General features: G+C 35.7%; 1 protein-coding gene across 1 annotated transcript in view; it reads right to left on the bottom strand.

Annotated features, from left to right (window-relative positions):
• Positions 1-8,454: 8,454 nt before the first annotated feature.
• LOC133551270 (roundabout homolog 1-like) overlaps positions 8,455-14,505 on the bottom strand; it is a 260,933-nt gene continuing 254,882 nt past the window's right edge. Inside the window, exons 26-29 of the mRNA XM_061897817.1 lie at positions 11,750-11,890; positions 11,463-11,684; positions 11,236-11,387; positions 8,455-9,160 (exon numbers count right to left, since the gene is read on the bottom strand). Of these exons, the coding sequence (XP_061753801.1) occupies positions 9,146-9,160; positions 11,236-11,387; positions 11,463-11,684; positions 11,750-11,890 (530 nt within the window). The 3' untranslated portion in view covers positions 8,455-9,145. The remainder of the gene's footprint in view (positions 9,161-11,235; positions 11,388-11,462; positions 11,685-11,749; positions 11,891-14,505) is intronic.

The following is a 14,505-nucleotide window of genomic DNA, read 5'->3' as shown; positions in this document are numbered from 1 at the left end:
CAAGTCCACATTTCAATTTATATTTGGAAACTGTGGACGTGGTGTCCTCCGGAACAAAGAGGAAAATAACCATCCGGATTGTTATAGGCGCAAAGTTCAAAAGCCAGCATCTGTGATGGTATGGGGGTGCATTAGTGCCCAAGGCATGGGTAACTTACACATTTGTGAAGACACCATTAATGCTGAAAGGTCCATACAGGTTTTGGAGCAACATGTGTTGTCATCCAAGCAACGTTGTCATGGATGCCCCTGCTTATTTCAGCAAGACAATGCCAAGCCACGTGTTACAACAGCGTGGCTTCGTAGTAAAAGAGTGCGGGTACTTTCCTGGCCCGCCTGCAGTCCAGACCTGTCTCCCATCAAAAATGTGTGGCCCATTATGAAACGTAAAATACGACAGTGGAGACCCCGGACTGTTGAACGACTGAAACTCTACATAAAACAATGGGAAAGAATTCCACTTTCAAAGCTTCAAAAATTAGTTTCCTTAGTTCCCAAAAGTTTATTGAGTGTTGTTAAAACAAAAAGGTGATGTAACACAGTGGTGAACATGCCCTTTCCCAACTACTGTGGCACGTGTTGCAGCCATGAAATTCTAAGTTAATTCTTATTTGCAAAAAAAAATAAAGTTTATGAGTTTGAACATCAAATATCTTGTCTTTGTAGTGCATTCAATTGAATATGGGTTGAAAACGATTTGCAAATCATTGTATTCCATTTATATTTACATCTAACACAATTTCCCAACTCATACGGAAACTTTCCACCTAACAAAAAAAAAAAAAATGCTCAGTTCGATTGTTTAACAAAATAAACACCAGAAACATGCCCCTGTCTGGCTTTTTAAAAAATATTTTTAAATTGCATACCATGTACAAAATGAGGGAAATATGCAGGAAAAAATTAAATAAAAAGCAGTGAAACAATAACAATGAGCTCTCCAATGAGGTGGCGACTTGTCCAGGGTGTACTCCACCTTCCACCCAAATGCAGCTGAGATAGGCTTCCCCGACCAACACTGACAATAACACACATGTTCAGTGTCTCTGTCGGTGTAATCTGAAAACCATTTGTGAAATACAAAACATTAGCTGCTAGTGAATAAAAAATCCATGAATTATCTGCACCGTTTTTATAAGCCACAAGGGTCAAAGATTGGAAAAAAGTAGCCGCTTCTAACCTGAAAAATACAATACATAAAATCTCTCCATACTGGACTAAGACAATGTGTATGTTTTCCCAGAGAAGGATAGGCACATAGACTTCTTATACAAGTGAATGTTTTATGCAGCCTCTCATTCCTCCCCAATGTCATGGCAGCAGGGGAAGGTGGGAAGGCCTATGCACACCTGGCTGCAATCACTGACACCCTATTTAATCTGATTAACGGCACCTGCTTGTTGTTGGTTAGTTTTTTCATGAGTCAAGACTAGAGTCACCTGTTCTCTTGCCACTGCATGCACAAGTATTTTGGTATTTGTTTTATTTGCTACTTAGCCTTTTTTTAGGCCACTTTATGTACTTTGTTCTCTTGTTTGTTTTAATGGCATTGGTTCCTCACCTTGTGTGTACCTCAGAAGGCTGCCAATACAAAAGAGGCATTCAATTTTTATTTAAATTTGATTTGATATGCCATTGATATTTTTTAATTATTATTGTTATTATTATTTGAAACTCAATTTTACATGTCAATATAAAGTTATATAAGCCTTGCTTGTTCAATATTAAATGAACAACTTGTTTGGGTCCCTATTTAAAGATTAATTTGTTCAACCTCGGCCCACGGCTTTGTTCAGTTTTAAATTTTGGCCCACTCTGTATTTGAGTTTGACACCCCTGCACTAACCCCTCTGCCACCGTGAAGCCATAATTCTAAACATTTCTTCACAAAAAAATAAATCTTTAACATCAATATTTATGAAACATGTCCACAAAAAATCTAGCTGTCAACGCTGAATATTGCATTGTTGCATTTCTTTTCACAGTTTATGAACCTACATTCCTATTTTGTTGAAGTATTATTCAATGAATATATTTATAACGGATTTTTGAATTGGTGCTATTTTTAGAATATTTAAAAAAAATCTCACGTACCCCTTGGCATACCTTCAAGTACCCCAAGGGTACGTGTACCCCCATTCGAGAACCACTGTTCTAGAGTATAAAAATGAGTTTTAAGGTGGGACTTAAATGTTTCTACTGAGGTGGCAACTTTTAACCGTTGCTGGTAGGCCATTCCAGAGTTCTGGAACTCGAATAGAAAAGGCGAACTGAGCCAGTTTGCCCAATTTGTTGGAAAGTGATAGCAAAAAAGACAACAAAACACTGGACCCAGTTTTTCCCAAATGGGGAATAATTGCCTGGCCACACCTGGAAGTGGTGTTCAATCAGACTTCTTTATAAACCAGCCTGCCTTGATGAGTGTTTTCTGTTGTCAATTGTATGTTCCCTGAATGTTAACTTCCATGTTGCACTATATCTTTTGGACATTAAAGTCATGTTTACCTGCGCTAGGCCTGCAATCTCTGCATTTTGGGTTTCGAAACCAACAGAATCTGACACTAAAAACAGTATGAAACTGTGTGTCATCTGTATATGTTCCTATCATTTGGTTTTACACTTACTGCACTATTTTTTGTTTCAGTCTAATCTCCCATCTTCCCTGTATTGTTTCTCAGCCTAACAGTGTTTGTGTCTATAATGCTTTATTGCAGGGGTCACCAACCTTTTTGAAACCAAGAGCTACTTCTTGGGTTCTGATTAATGCGAAGGGCTACCAGTTTGATACACACTTAAATAAATTGCCAGAAATAGCCAATTTGCTCAATTTACCTTCAATAAATAAATCTATATATATATATATATATATATATATATATATATATATAAAAATGGGTATTTCTGTCTGTCATTCCGTCGTACATTGTTTTCCTTTTACGGAAGGTTTTTTGTAGACAATAAATGATGAAAAAAACACTTGAAGAACGGTTTAAATGAAGAGAAAACAGGAAAAAATTATAATTAAATTTTGAATTATAGTTTATCTTCAATTTCGACTCTTTAATATTCAACCGAAAAAAAGGAGAAAAACTAGCCAATTGGAATCTTTTTGAATAAATTAAAAAAATAATTTATGGAACATCATTAGTAATTTTTCTTGACTAAGATTAATTTTAGAATTTTGATGACATGTTTTAAATAGGTTAAAATCCAATCTGCACTTAGTTAGAATATATAACAAATTGGACCAAGCTATATTTCTAACAAAGACAAATCATTATTTCTTCTAGATTTTCCAGAACAAAAATTTTAAAAGAAATTCAAGACTTTGAAATAAGATTTACATTTAATCCAAAGATTTTCTAAATTTGCCAAAATAATTTTTGGGAATTTTAATCAAATAATTTTTTGAAAAAACAGAAGCTAAAATGAAGAATTAAATTAAAATGTATTAATTATTCTTTACAATTAAAAAAAATAAAATACTTGAACATTGATTTAAATTGTCAGGAAAGAAGACAAAGGAATTTAAAAAGTTAAATATGTTTATGTGTTCAAAAATCCTAAAATCATTTTTAAGGTTGTATTTTTTCTCTAAAATTGTCTTTCTGAAATAAATGAATTTATTTAAACAATTAAATGAATTTATTTAAACAAGTGAAGACCAAGTCTTTAAAGTAATTCTATTTTAGTTTTGTCTCTCTTAGGATAAAAATGTCAAGCAAAGCGAGACCAGATTGCTAGTAAATAAATACAATTTTTAAAAAAGAGGAAGCTCACTGGTAAGTGCTGCTATTTGAGCTATTTTCAGAACAGGCCAGCGGGCGACTCATCTCGTCCTTACGGGCTATTTGGTCCCCGCGGGCACCGCGTTGGTGACCCCTGCTTTATTGTATTTGTATTTTATATACACTTCCTTATTTTCCTTGCTTCTGTTCCTGTCTTACCTCAATAGCTTTGGGGTGTTTGCCATTTTTTTTTAACAGATCCTTGGTTCTTCCAGTATATCTTGGATCTCATTAAGGCTGGCGCACACAAAGATTGTGTGAATCTGAAGAGATTTTTTTTATTTGTAACATACGCCTCAAATTAAGATAAACAAATTGAGCAATTTCGATTGTGCCTGCGGTGTGCTACAAAAATATCAACAACACACATCTTAAGATTCGGTGACACGAACAAAACCAGACTCCAAAATCTGTCGTGATCTAACAAAATCGATGAACAAACCAAGCAATAGCAACCACCGAAAAAACAGACACTATGTAAGAAGACGTACAAGAGGAAGGAATGACGGTGGTCTTGAGACATTTTTGAAAGAAAAATCCTGAAATAAAAAAATCTAATCCCTGAAAAAACCCTGGAGACGGCATAAACACAAACTTTATAATCTACTGAACGAACTAGTAGGTTCCCACTCAATTACGTTTGTATGTATGGAATAAATGACAAAGAATATTTGAAGTCTTTGAAATTTGTCGCACTGGTGTCCGAAGTGGGATTTGAATGCCCACGTACAAGAAGTCACAACACCTATATTGTGTGTGAAAATTGTTGATGGACATGGAATCACTTTGCCCACCTAAGACAACGTGATCTTCTCCTGTTTGCATGGACAAAATATTCCATATGCGTACTGGGAAGTAATACTAGGAGGTGATTGAAGAAAACTGCTTGTCCATTGTGTTCTGAAGTTGAACTGCAGCCAAGCAGAGTTTAATTATCTTGGTTGCACTGGACTGAATGCATTAAAGCCTTTCGGAATAATTAGGGTGGCTAACTGACTTGGTGTTGTGAGTCAGGCTGACAATGGACAATTGGGAAAATATATACATAAATGATTATTTTAACACCCTTAATGATTGTGAATGGTTATTTTGCTTGGGTGAAATAATTGTTCCATGTAGACGAAGAATGAGGTTTAACATTTTTTTTTTTTAGTTTTCTCTGATTTTGGAGGGTGGGATTTTGCCCATCATCCACAGTCCTTACACAAAATCATACATATTTTCCTTTTCTGTGTGTCTAGATTGTAGCTCTCTAGAAACCATCCAACACTGTTTTATTTAAATGCTGTAAGTCAGTCATGTAATAATATGTATATTCTGTCTTTCCCTTTTCTGTGCGTTTGAATAGTAAAAAAAAAAAAAATGCCAGCAAAAAAAATGTCCCCGCTTCTAAAGCTCTCTAGAAACCATGTGTTTTGCTGTAAGTATGTCATGAAATAACATGCATATTCATGATAACATGCAATATTTACAGTGGTTTGATCATTTTAAGCATGACTGTAACTTTGTTCCTAAGAACAAAAGTGATTACATAGAGTGCATGGCAACAAAGGCTACTTCTGTAATCAATAATGTTGTGTATTCAATCAATGTCTACTTATATAGCCCTAAATCACTAGTGTCTCAAAGGGCTGCACAGACCACAACACAAACCACTACGACATCCTCGGTAGGCCCACATAAGGGCAAGGAAAACTCACACCCAGTGGGACGTCGGTGACAATGATGACTATGAGAACCTGGGCGAGGACCACATATTTTTGGGGTATGTAAATTCAACACCTATTTGTACGGGTGCCATATTACACTACTCACAGATCACAGGCCGCTGACAAGTATATTGAGTCCCAGTTGTGCAGCAATGGGCGTTAGTGTTAGCGGCACACAACTACACAATCCAATACAGGAAAGCAGCAGATCATGGGAATGCAGATGGTCTCTCAAGTTTGCCACTGCAGGTAGCGCATGGGCAAAAGTCAGACGCAGTAGATAGGGTGACAGTGCATCTCCTTGAGACACCCGCAGTGGACAGTGAAGATATTAGGAAGGGCCGTATTGTCTGCTAGGAGTACAACATACACCCTTTCTGTGAAGAAGGCCTTATCTGTTTGGAACAACAGCTGGATTTCTTTCAGGGCGGGAGGGGCTGTTTTCGTCTACATAAGCTGACTCTTTTTGTTTGAATTTAGACCTCTTCGTGCTAATTCTATTGTCGCGTTTTAAGGGCTGGTCTCCTAAAGCTTTAGTAAAACTTGGCCAAGTGCTATTCTTTGTCGGTGGTCCTTCTTACTCAACATAGTGTATACGTCATCCAAAATTTAGGATTGACCAGTGTTTTATTCCCCGAAAGGAAGACTGCTCGCACGCAATATATATATATATATATATATATATATATATATATATATATATATATATATATATACATACAATTATATATACACACATATATATATATAAAATTATATATATACACACATATATATATCTATATATATAATATACACACATATATATATATATATATATACACATAAATATAAATATATATATATATGTATATGTATAATTGTATATACAGTGGGGCAAAAAAGTATTTAGTCAGCCACCGATTGTGCAAGTTCTCCCACTTAAAATGATGACGAAGGTCTGTAATTTTCATCATAGGTACACTGCAACTGTGAGAGACAGAATGTGAAAAAAAAAATCCAGGAATTCACATTGTAGGAATTTCAAAGAAGTTATTTGTAAATCATGGTGGAAAATAAGTATTTGGTCAACCATTCAAAGCTCTCCCTGATGGAAAGAGGTTTTGGCTCAAAATCTCACGATACATGGCCCCATTCATTCTTTTCTTAACACGGAACAATCGTCCTGTCCCCTTAGCAGAAAAATAGCCCCAAAGCAAGATGTTTCCACCCCCATTCTTCACAGTAGGTATGGTGTTCTTGGGATGCAACTCAGTATTCTTCTTCCTCCAAACACGACAAGTTGAGTTTATACCAAAAAGTTTTATTTTGGTTTCATCTGACCACATGACATTCTCCCAATCTTCTGCTGTATCATCCATGTATCCATTTTGGTGGCTGACTAAATACTTTTTTGCCCCACTGTATATACATACATATATATATATATATATATATATATATATATATTAGGGGTGGGCAAATTAATGCGTTAATTATGAGTTAACTCATCAATCTATTAACGGCGACAATTATTTTATCGCACATTTGCGTATGTTGTTTACATGCTTTTATTTTGTTAACGCCTTTTCTTAACAAGATGGCGTCGCCCGGCGTCAAGGGGCTCTTGGTAAAGATGGAACATTTGGCAAAAATACCGTACAATTCTGCAAATTTCATGGCTGGCTTACAGCGTGGTCACTCCGGGATCACTTACGACCGCCAGACAATTCTGGATGTGGATGGATTGGGCCGTTTTGGACTGAATGATGCGTGCTTGCTAGACCGGCTAGCTAGCATGGGAATACTTTGCCGGCTACATCCAGCGGCCTGTGAAGCAGCGGAGTATATGTGTTGTCTGTCTATTTATGAATAATGCAGACGAGGAGTGTTGGCTGAGTTCTTAACGTTTGCTTTCAGAGCGTGCATATCACAACATACAAGATGCCGTCATGGCGACACAACCTATACCGGGCTACCGCGCATGCTCGTCACTCCTGTTGCATGCTGGGTAGGGTAGTTCTTTTATTCCCTGGCTCATAACATCAAACAATCGGAAAATTCCCATCATATCAATTCCTATATATGGTCATAATTATTTTAAGTGCACTACGCAGAATAAACACAACATTATTAATATTTCTACTACGGATAATTTGATCAAAAATTCCCTAAAACAGCCCACTACCTATAATATAGGTTTTTTTAAACATACGATCCCTGATAAAAAAAACATGTTCCTGCTGTTACCTCAGAAATTGCCTGTTCAGATGTTATGATTGTGGCTCAGAGATTTGTATGTAGATTATATTCATTTTCCATAACAAACAGGATAACTTAAATACCCTGGCAGTGGTAGTAATAAGCTTAAATGTTTGTATTTACATTTTTTGAGTTGATTTTCATAAAATATGCTATTAACTGCTTCTGTTTAACAAGGACTGATTTAAATTGCGTTTGCAGAACAAATGTTTTGGCGCTTTTGTTCATGTGGGGGAATATTCCAATAAAGGTGCACTACACACTACTTTTGAATTCATTATTGGGCTTTGCGTATACAATGCAGTTAATCGCGATTAATCAGAGAAATAGTGCGATTAACTTCAATTAAAATTGACACACATTTTTTCCTCTAAAATAAAGGGGACACAATTAGTTTTAAAAAATGCATAATTCTACACTCAATGTATTTTTTTCCAAATTTATACTGATACTGCATTACTTTAATCAGCACTGTACTTTATTACTGACATGAAAATACATCGCCAAACTCTTCAGATGCCCCAAGCTAGTATGCTCTATTTAATTTGCTGGCTATCTGGTTTTATGGATTAATTAATGTCAGAAGAATATTAAGGAAATGAAGACGGTTGACGTAATGTCCACTTCAGAAGTGGTTGCCAAGGTCATGTGAAGAGGCAAGTAGATAAAATGTACTCAAGGGCAGACCAAAAAAAAGTCAAACCAGTCCAAAAGCAGAATTTTCACCATCCCAGGAGGAGGCTAAAGTAAATGTTTAATATCTCCAACAGGAGATATGCATGCATTTCTCCTAGTACACAATACAGATATCTCAATTTTATATGAAAGCAGCTTAAAATGTTACGGAACCGAATGCACAATCAGGATCAACATTCATTTTCTCAGGATAAAGTGAATTGATCAAATGATTTACACAATACCACCACGTGAGTTCCTCCGTTATGAAATCCTTACATTTGTAATCATAAAAAATGTGATTGTGCTTTTATAACCAAAGTGGAACAAACAATACAAGAACAAGGTGTACATCACTTATAAAACATTAACACTGTCACAAACAATTTCAATTTGAAGCACTTTAGTGGCAGTAAACAATTTACAAGATGTCTGGAAATGACAAGCATTCATGAACACATGAGAAACGGTCATCATGTACAATATTTTCATCGACACGCACGTCAGCCATTCAGTGTGAATTCATCTTGTTTGATATGGTCACCCTGAAAGCAGTCCACAGACTTAAACATCAGCACTTTTAATTTTTTTTTTTTTTTTTTTTTTTTTTTAACCAATATTGAGAGAGGACTAGGATGTAGAAAAAGACAGCATTTATTGTGCAGTATTTGTAGTCTTTTTTTGAAGTCTTTCAGTGAAGCAGCTGTAGGATGTTTCTCGTCAAAACAATTTTCAACTTTTCAGGAACTAGAAAAGGAGAGAAAATGAACGCTTACAAAACAGTAAAATGTGAAATGAGAAAAACGTCCAATATTTTGTTCAAAAAACTAACAAAAAACAATGTGCTCCATGTATTTAAAAAGTTAGTACAGTCAGTGATTCCGCCAGTTTTGTACAGCCTTCTTTACGTATGAGTCAACGCAAAAAAAAAATCTCCATCATTTTGCTGCGGTTTTCATTTGTGCGTAACAAATGGGTACTTTTCCCCGAATCGTGTTCCCAAATAAAGAAGTGATTGTGGGTAATTAGGGTTGTACGGTAACCGGTTCTGGTAAAGCATTGCGGTACTAATGAATCAAAAACAGTACCATAGTCTGTTTGAAAAGTACCCGTTCCTGAGCATGACAGCTCGTCATGCCATTGGTGGATCTACACCTGACATCCACTGTAATGATACCAAGTACAATAGCTATGTAGTCGATACTACTATAAATACATCGATATTTTTTATCATCCTAAAATCTTTTTTCCTTTTTAAAAAAATCATGTCATGTTTATAAACTCAGAAAATATGTCCCGGGACTCATTAGGACTTTGAAAATGACCAATGTATGATCCCGTAACTACTTGATATCGGATCGATACCTAAATTTGTGGTATCATCCAAAACTAATGTAAAGTATCAAACAACAGAAGAATAAATGATTATTACATTTTAACAGAGTGTAGATAGAACATTTTAAAATGGAAAATAACCTGATATTAACAGTAAACTAACGAGTGGATTACTAATCTAATTTTACAGCTTGACCCTCTTAATTTTGACAAAATAATAGAATGAGAAATGTCACAATATGTTACTGCACATGTCAGCAGACTAATTAGGAGCCTTTGTTTACTTACTACTAAAAAACAAGTTGTCTAGTATGTTCACTATTTTATCTAAGGACAAAATTGTTCTTTGATTGCAATAAGAAACATATGTTTTTTGTACCATAAGATTTTTTATTAAAATAAAGCCAATAATGCAATTTTTTTGTGGTCCCCCTTACTTAGAAAAGTACCGAAAAGTATTGAAAAGTATTAGAGTACATTTTGGTACCGGTACTAAAATATTGTTATTGTGACAACACTAGTGGTTGGCTATGTTCACACTACAGGATATGACACCCATTTCAGATTTTTTGTTAAACCAGATCTTTTTTTGTTGTAGTTCACACTAAGAAAATAAAAATGTGGTGTCTAATATGACCAGAACAAACAAACACAACATGACAGCAGACACTGCAGTGTGTTTTTACGGAAATTATTATGGTTTTGATTCTAGTAGGTCAGTTCTGGTGCGTTTGTGGCAATTTCGATGGTTTCCTGCAATTAGAGTCTACATTTTCTCATGCAAATCATGTCATCTAGGAATAAATAATTATGGCTCTCTGTTTGTGGGGTATTTGCACTAACCTGTGTTTCAAGGAGCGTGTGAATGAGGAGTCAGGAGTGAAGGGTTATTGATTTGAGAAAAAAAAATGTAAATCTTCTTTTCGACTATTTTATGCTCATTCACCTTTTGCGAATATTTATGTTTGTCGTTTTTGATGACGTGAGTCGGGTGAACATGACCAGACCGTTCAGACTACAGTTACGTTATATACGTATCGGATTAATTTCCACATACAAAATACAGCAAGGTTGTATTTAAAAAAACAACAACAACTGTTTATACTGTGATGATTAAATAAGATAGATCGAGTGGAACTTCGATTTCCGAACTCCTCATTGTACAAATTTTTCTAATCACGAACAGACCGGAAGTTTAACATGTTGCGCTGTTCAGGCACAATACGTAATGCTGAGTTTTAGACAAAAAGGCTTTTAGGCAGTCCCTATGCTTTTTACCTAAAACTGAATATGACTGCAAAATACCCATTTTGGAGCCAAAGTGAGTGCCAACACTTTAAGATGTATTAAAAAGGAATAATTGAATTTGCATTCTTTTTTCTGGGAAGACTTACTTCAGTTTATACAATCTGGTCTTACTAAAAACAATTGAGTTATCACTACATGACTTTTTTGTGTATTAGATTTTGTAAAAAGTCCTGCGTTACCTCATTTATTCCCATATAGTCCTCCTGTCCTCCTTGTTTGGTGCTTGACTCTTCACAAGGTATAAAACTGGGTTCATTCAACTCATCAGGCTCCCCTTGAGTTGGACCTGATGGGAAAGCAGGACGACTGTACAGAAGACTATCCCCAAATTCTAAGAAAAAGGGACAATTTAAAGTCATAAATCATTCTATTCTACAAAGTGAGAACCACACGTTCCATCCAATACCTGAGTGCTGTTTGCTTTTGTTGCCTCCTTTTCCTCTTGATACCATCTTGGGACTGTCCTGAATTTCGCCGTCTTCAAAGGGAGCCTCTCTCACCCTGTGAGTCCCAGTGCTGCCTCGTCGGCCCCTGGCCTCTCCAGACCCCGTTCGGGGCAATGTGGCCCCCCTCACTTTAAAGTGACTTGGGGCCATCTGACTGGGGAAATTGAGGGGCATGAAAGAGTCTAGAAAATGAAGAGAGGATACATTCAATCTCTTGAGGGATACGCATCATTAAGACTTTCTTTACCATCATTGAAGGCATCTTTGGGCCGGTAGCCTTGTTGCCCACATTGATTCTGTTTATGCCTCCTGTGTCTTTTCTGTGTTATGGCAGGACTCATATTGCTGTCTGTGGACATGGGACTGCTCGGTCGCGGAAGTCGCTGAGCTGAGATTTAACAAAAAGAATCCACTGTTTTAGATTTTTTTGCATGTTTTGGGTTAACAATTTTACACCTCCGAATGTGGCTAAAAAAGAAAAGTAATCAAAGCCTTATGTACTGTAGGTCGCATAAATACTATCCAGTTTTTTTAAATCCCCAACCAAGAAGGGGAACACATGATTATGGCCATGGCTTTTGTAAAGATTGGGGGATTTTTTTTTAAAATTTCTTTTAAACAATTTAGTTATAAAATATGACAATTTAAAATTACGATTAAATCAATGTTGGTGTCAAAATGTAATAATAAGGTAGTTTGAATCAAATTAGGAATGTGTCATACAACCTACACCCACTTGCACTAATGCAAAACGGTTAATCCTGCTTGGAGTGACAAATCCAGCATACAACACTTACTGTTCACTCCACACAAGTGTCATCAATCAATCAATTCCTTTATTGTCATTGTCATAAATACTGTAACACTTATTAAGTCATTCATGTCAACGAGATTTCGTCATAACGTCAAAACAAGTTTTGGCAACAAATAAATACAAACATTGAAAAAATACAATATTTTTGGTGTGTGTGTTTTTGATGCCAATATTTATATTTTTGACCGCTTTTATTGTTTTTGTGTGTTTCAAATGTTTTTATGACTGCTTCTCTTTTTTACGATTTAACTTTTTTTTTTCTGGTTTCACTTTTTTTTTTTAATGGCATCAAAATAATGGCAGTATTTTAGCATGAGGGGCGGACGCCGGTGGACGGGGCTTAAAAGAAGTTTACGCGGAAGCAGTTTTACTGCACTGTAAAAACACTATTGAAGATGAAATGAGGACATGCATGTAAAACTTATATGAAATGTTCGTGTTAAAGTAGCCATTGATTGATTGAAAATGTTATTAGTAGATTGCACAGTTCAGTACATATTCCGTACAATTGACCACTAAATGGTAACACCCCAATAAGTTTTTCAACTTGTTTAAGTCGGGGTCCACGTTAATCAATTCATGGTAATACTTTGACGATGTTGTATAAGCGGTACATAAATTGATTATCCATCCATACATCCATTTTCTACCGCTTGTCCTTTTCGGGGTTGCGGGGGGTGCTGGAGCCTATCTCAGCTGCAATCGGGCGGAAGGCGGGGTACAACCTGGACAAGTCACGACCTCATCACAGATAGACAGACAACATTCACACTCACATTCACACACTAGGGATTATGTATTTTTTAATTATCCATGTTTGTCTCGATATAGCTGTGATATTTGGCCAAAGCTCCGCATGGAACAATACTTTGTTACATTTCCAGGCGGAGAGAAAAGAGCAACTTTAAAATGTAGTGTAGCTGTATTTGTTAATTTAAAACATTTGACACCAGACATGTAAATCTTGGTGTGACATGAGGAACCAATTTGTGTTAAAATACGAGAACCGGCGGTTCCTCTTCTTGTTCCCCCGAGAGGGAGCCTCACATCCAGGCTGTGGAGATAACTTCATGCATGGAACTTTTTTCAGCGTTTGCAAGTAAAACTTTGCATCCGATCCATCTGTTTCTTTCTGTTTACTCCTGAATGGGTGGACTCATGTCTTATTGTGTGTCTTATTCTATAGTATTGTATTGTCAAGTACGACTTGTACAAACAATGCGCTGAAACTACCACTATTGGGATTCATTTCCTGCCTTAGTTGCTAATTATACAACATAGGGGGATACATGATTCAGATAACCTAAATCAGGGGTAGGGAACCTATGGCTCTAGAGCCAGATGTGGCTCTTTTGATGACTGCATCTGGCTCTCAGATAAATCTTAGCTAACATTGCTTAACACAATAAGTCATGAATAATTCCGCTGGTAATCACATTGTTAAAAATAACATTCAAATTGTAAAACATTCTCATGCATTTTAATCCAACCATCCCTTTTCTATCGCACCTGTTCAAGATGTCTCATTAATGGTAAGAAGTATTATATTTATAATTGGTTAGCTTTATAATAACAATGTAATTAAAAAGAATAAGAGACTTATATAAAAATGTTGGTCTTACTTAAAAATGCACGCATGTAATTGTATTCAGTGTTAAAAAATATTATATGGCTCTCACGGAAATTCATTTTGAAATATTTGGCTCTCATGGCTCTCTCAGCCAAAAAGGTTCTCGACCCCAGCCCTAAATGATATTCCACATAATATTTACATGTACATTTGAAAGTACAAGCTACAAAATATTTTTAAAACATCAACTTCTATATTGTAGAGCTGAGGGATTATTTAAAATGTATGTTTTAAAAAGTATTTAAAAACAGGCTGGACTTTTAGAGGAGACATTACTATTAACAAATACATCAAAACATCTTTAAAAATAATATCTGTACTTTGTGATATTACTGTATTTGGTTCAACAAAAAAGATAAAGATGATCTCTGCTGGACTTCCTTCACAAGCGTGTTTCTGAGAGGACATCCAACTACAGAACATCATCAAGTGAGCAAATCTTATTCTTGACTACCTTGTTGCATTTTATTTAAAAAGGAAAAAAAATCTTTATACACATCTATAAACTGCATCATAACTAATAAACATGAGTAATTTCTTTAGTTATTTTATTTGCTTT

This window comes from Nerophis ophidion, linkage group LG04 (genome assembly GCF_033978795.1).
Source record: "Nerophis ophidion isolate RoL-2023_Sa linkage group LG04, RoL_Noph_v1.0, whole genome shotgun sequence".
Lineage (NCBI taxonomy): Eukaryota > Metazoa > Chordata > Actinopteri > Syngnathiformes > Syngnathidae > Nerophis > Nerophis ophidion.
The sequence above is the reverse complement of the archived record's forward strand: the minus strand, read 5'-3'. Positions and strand labels throughout refer to the sequence as shown.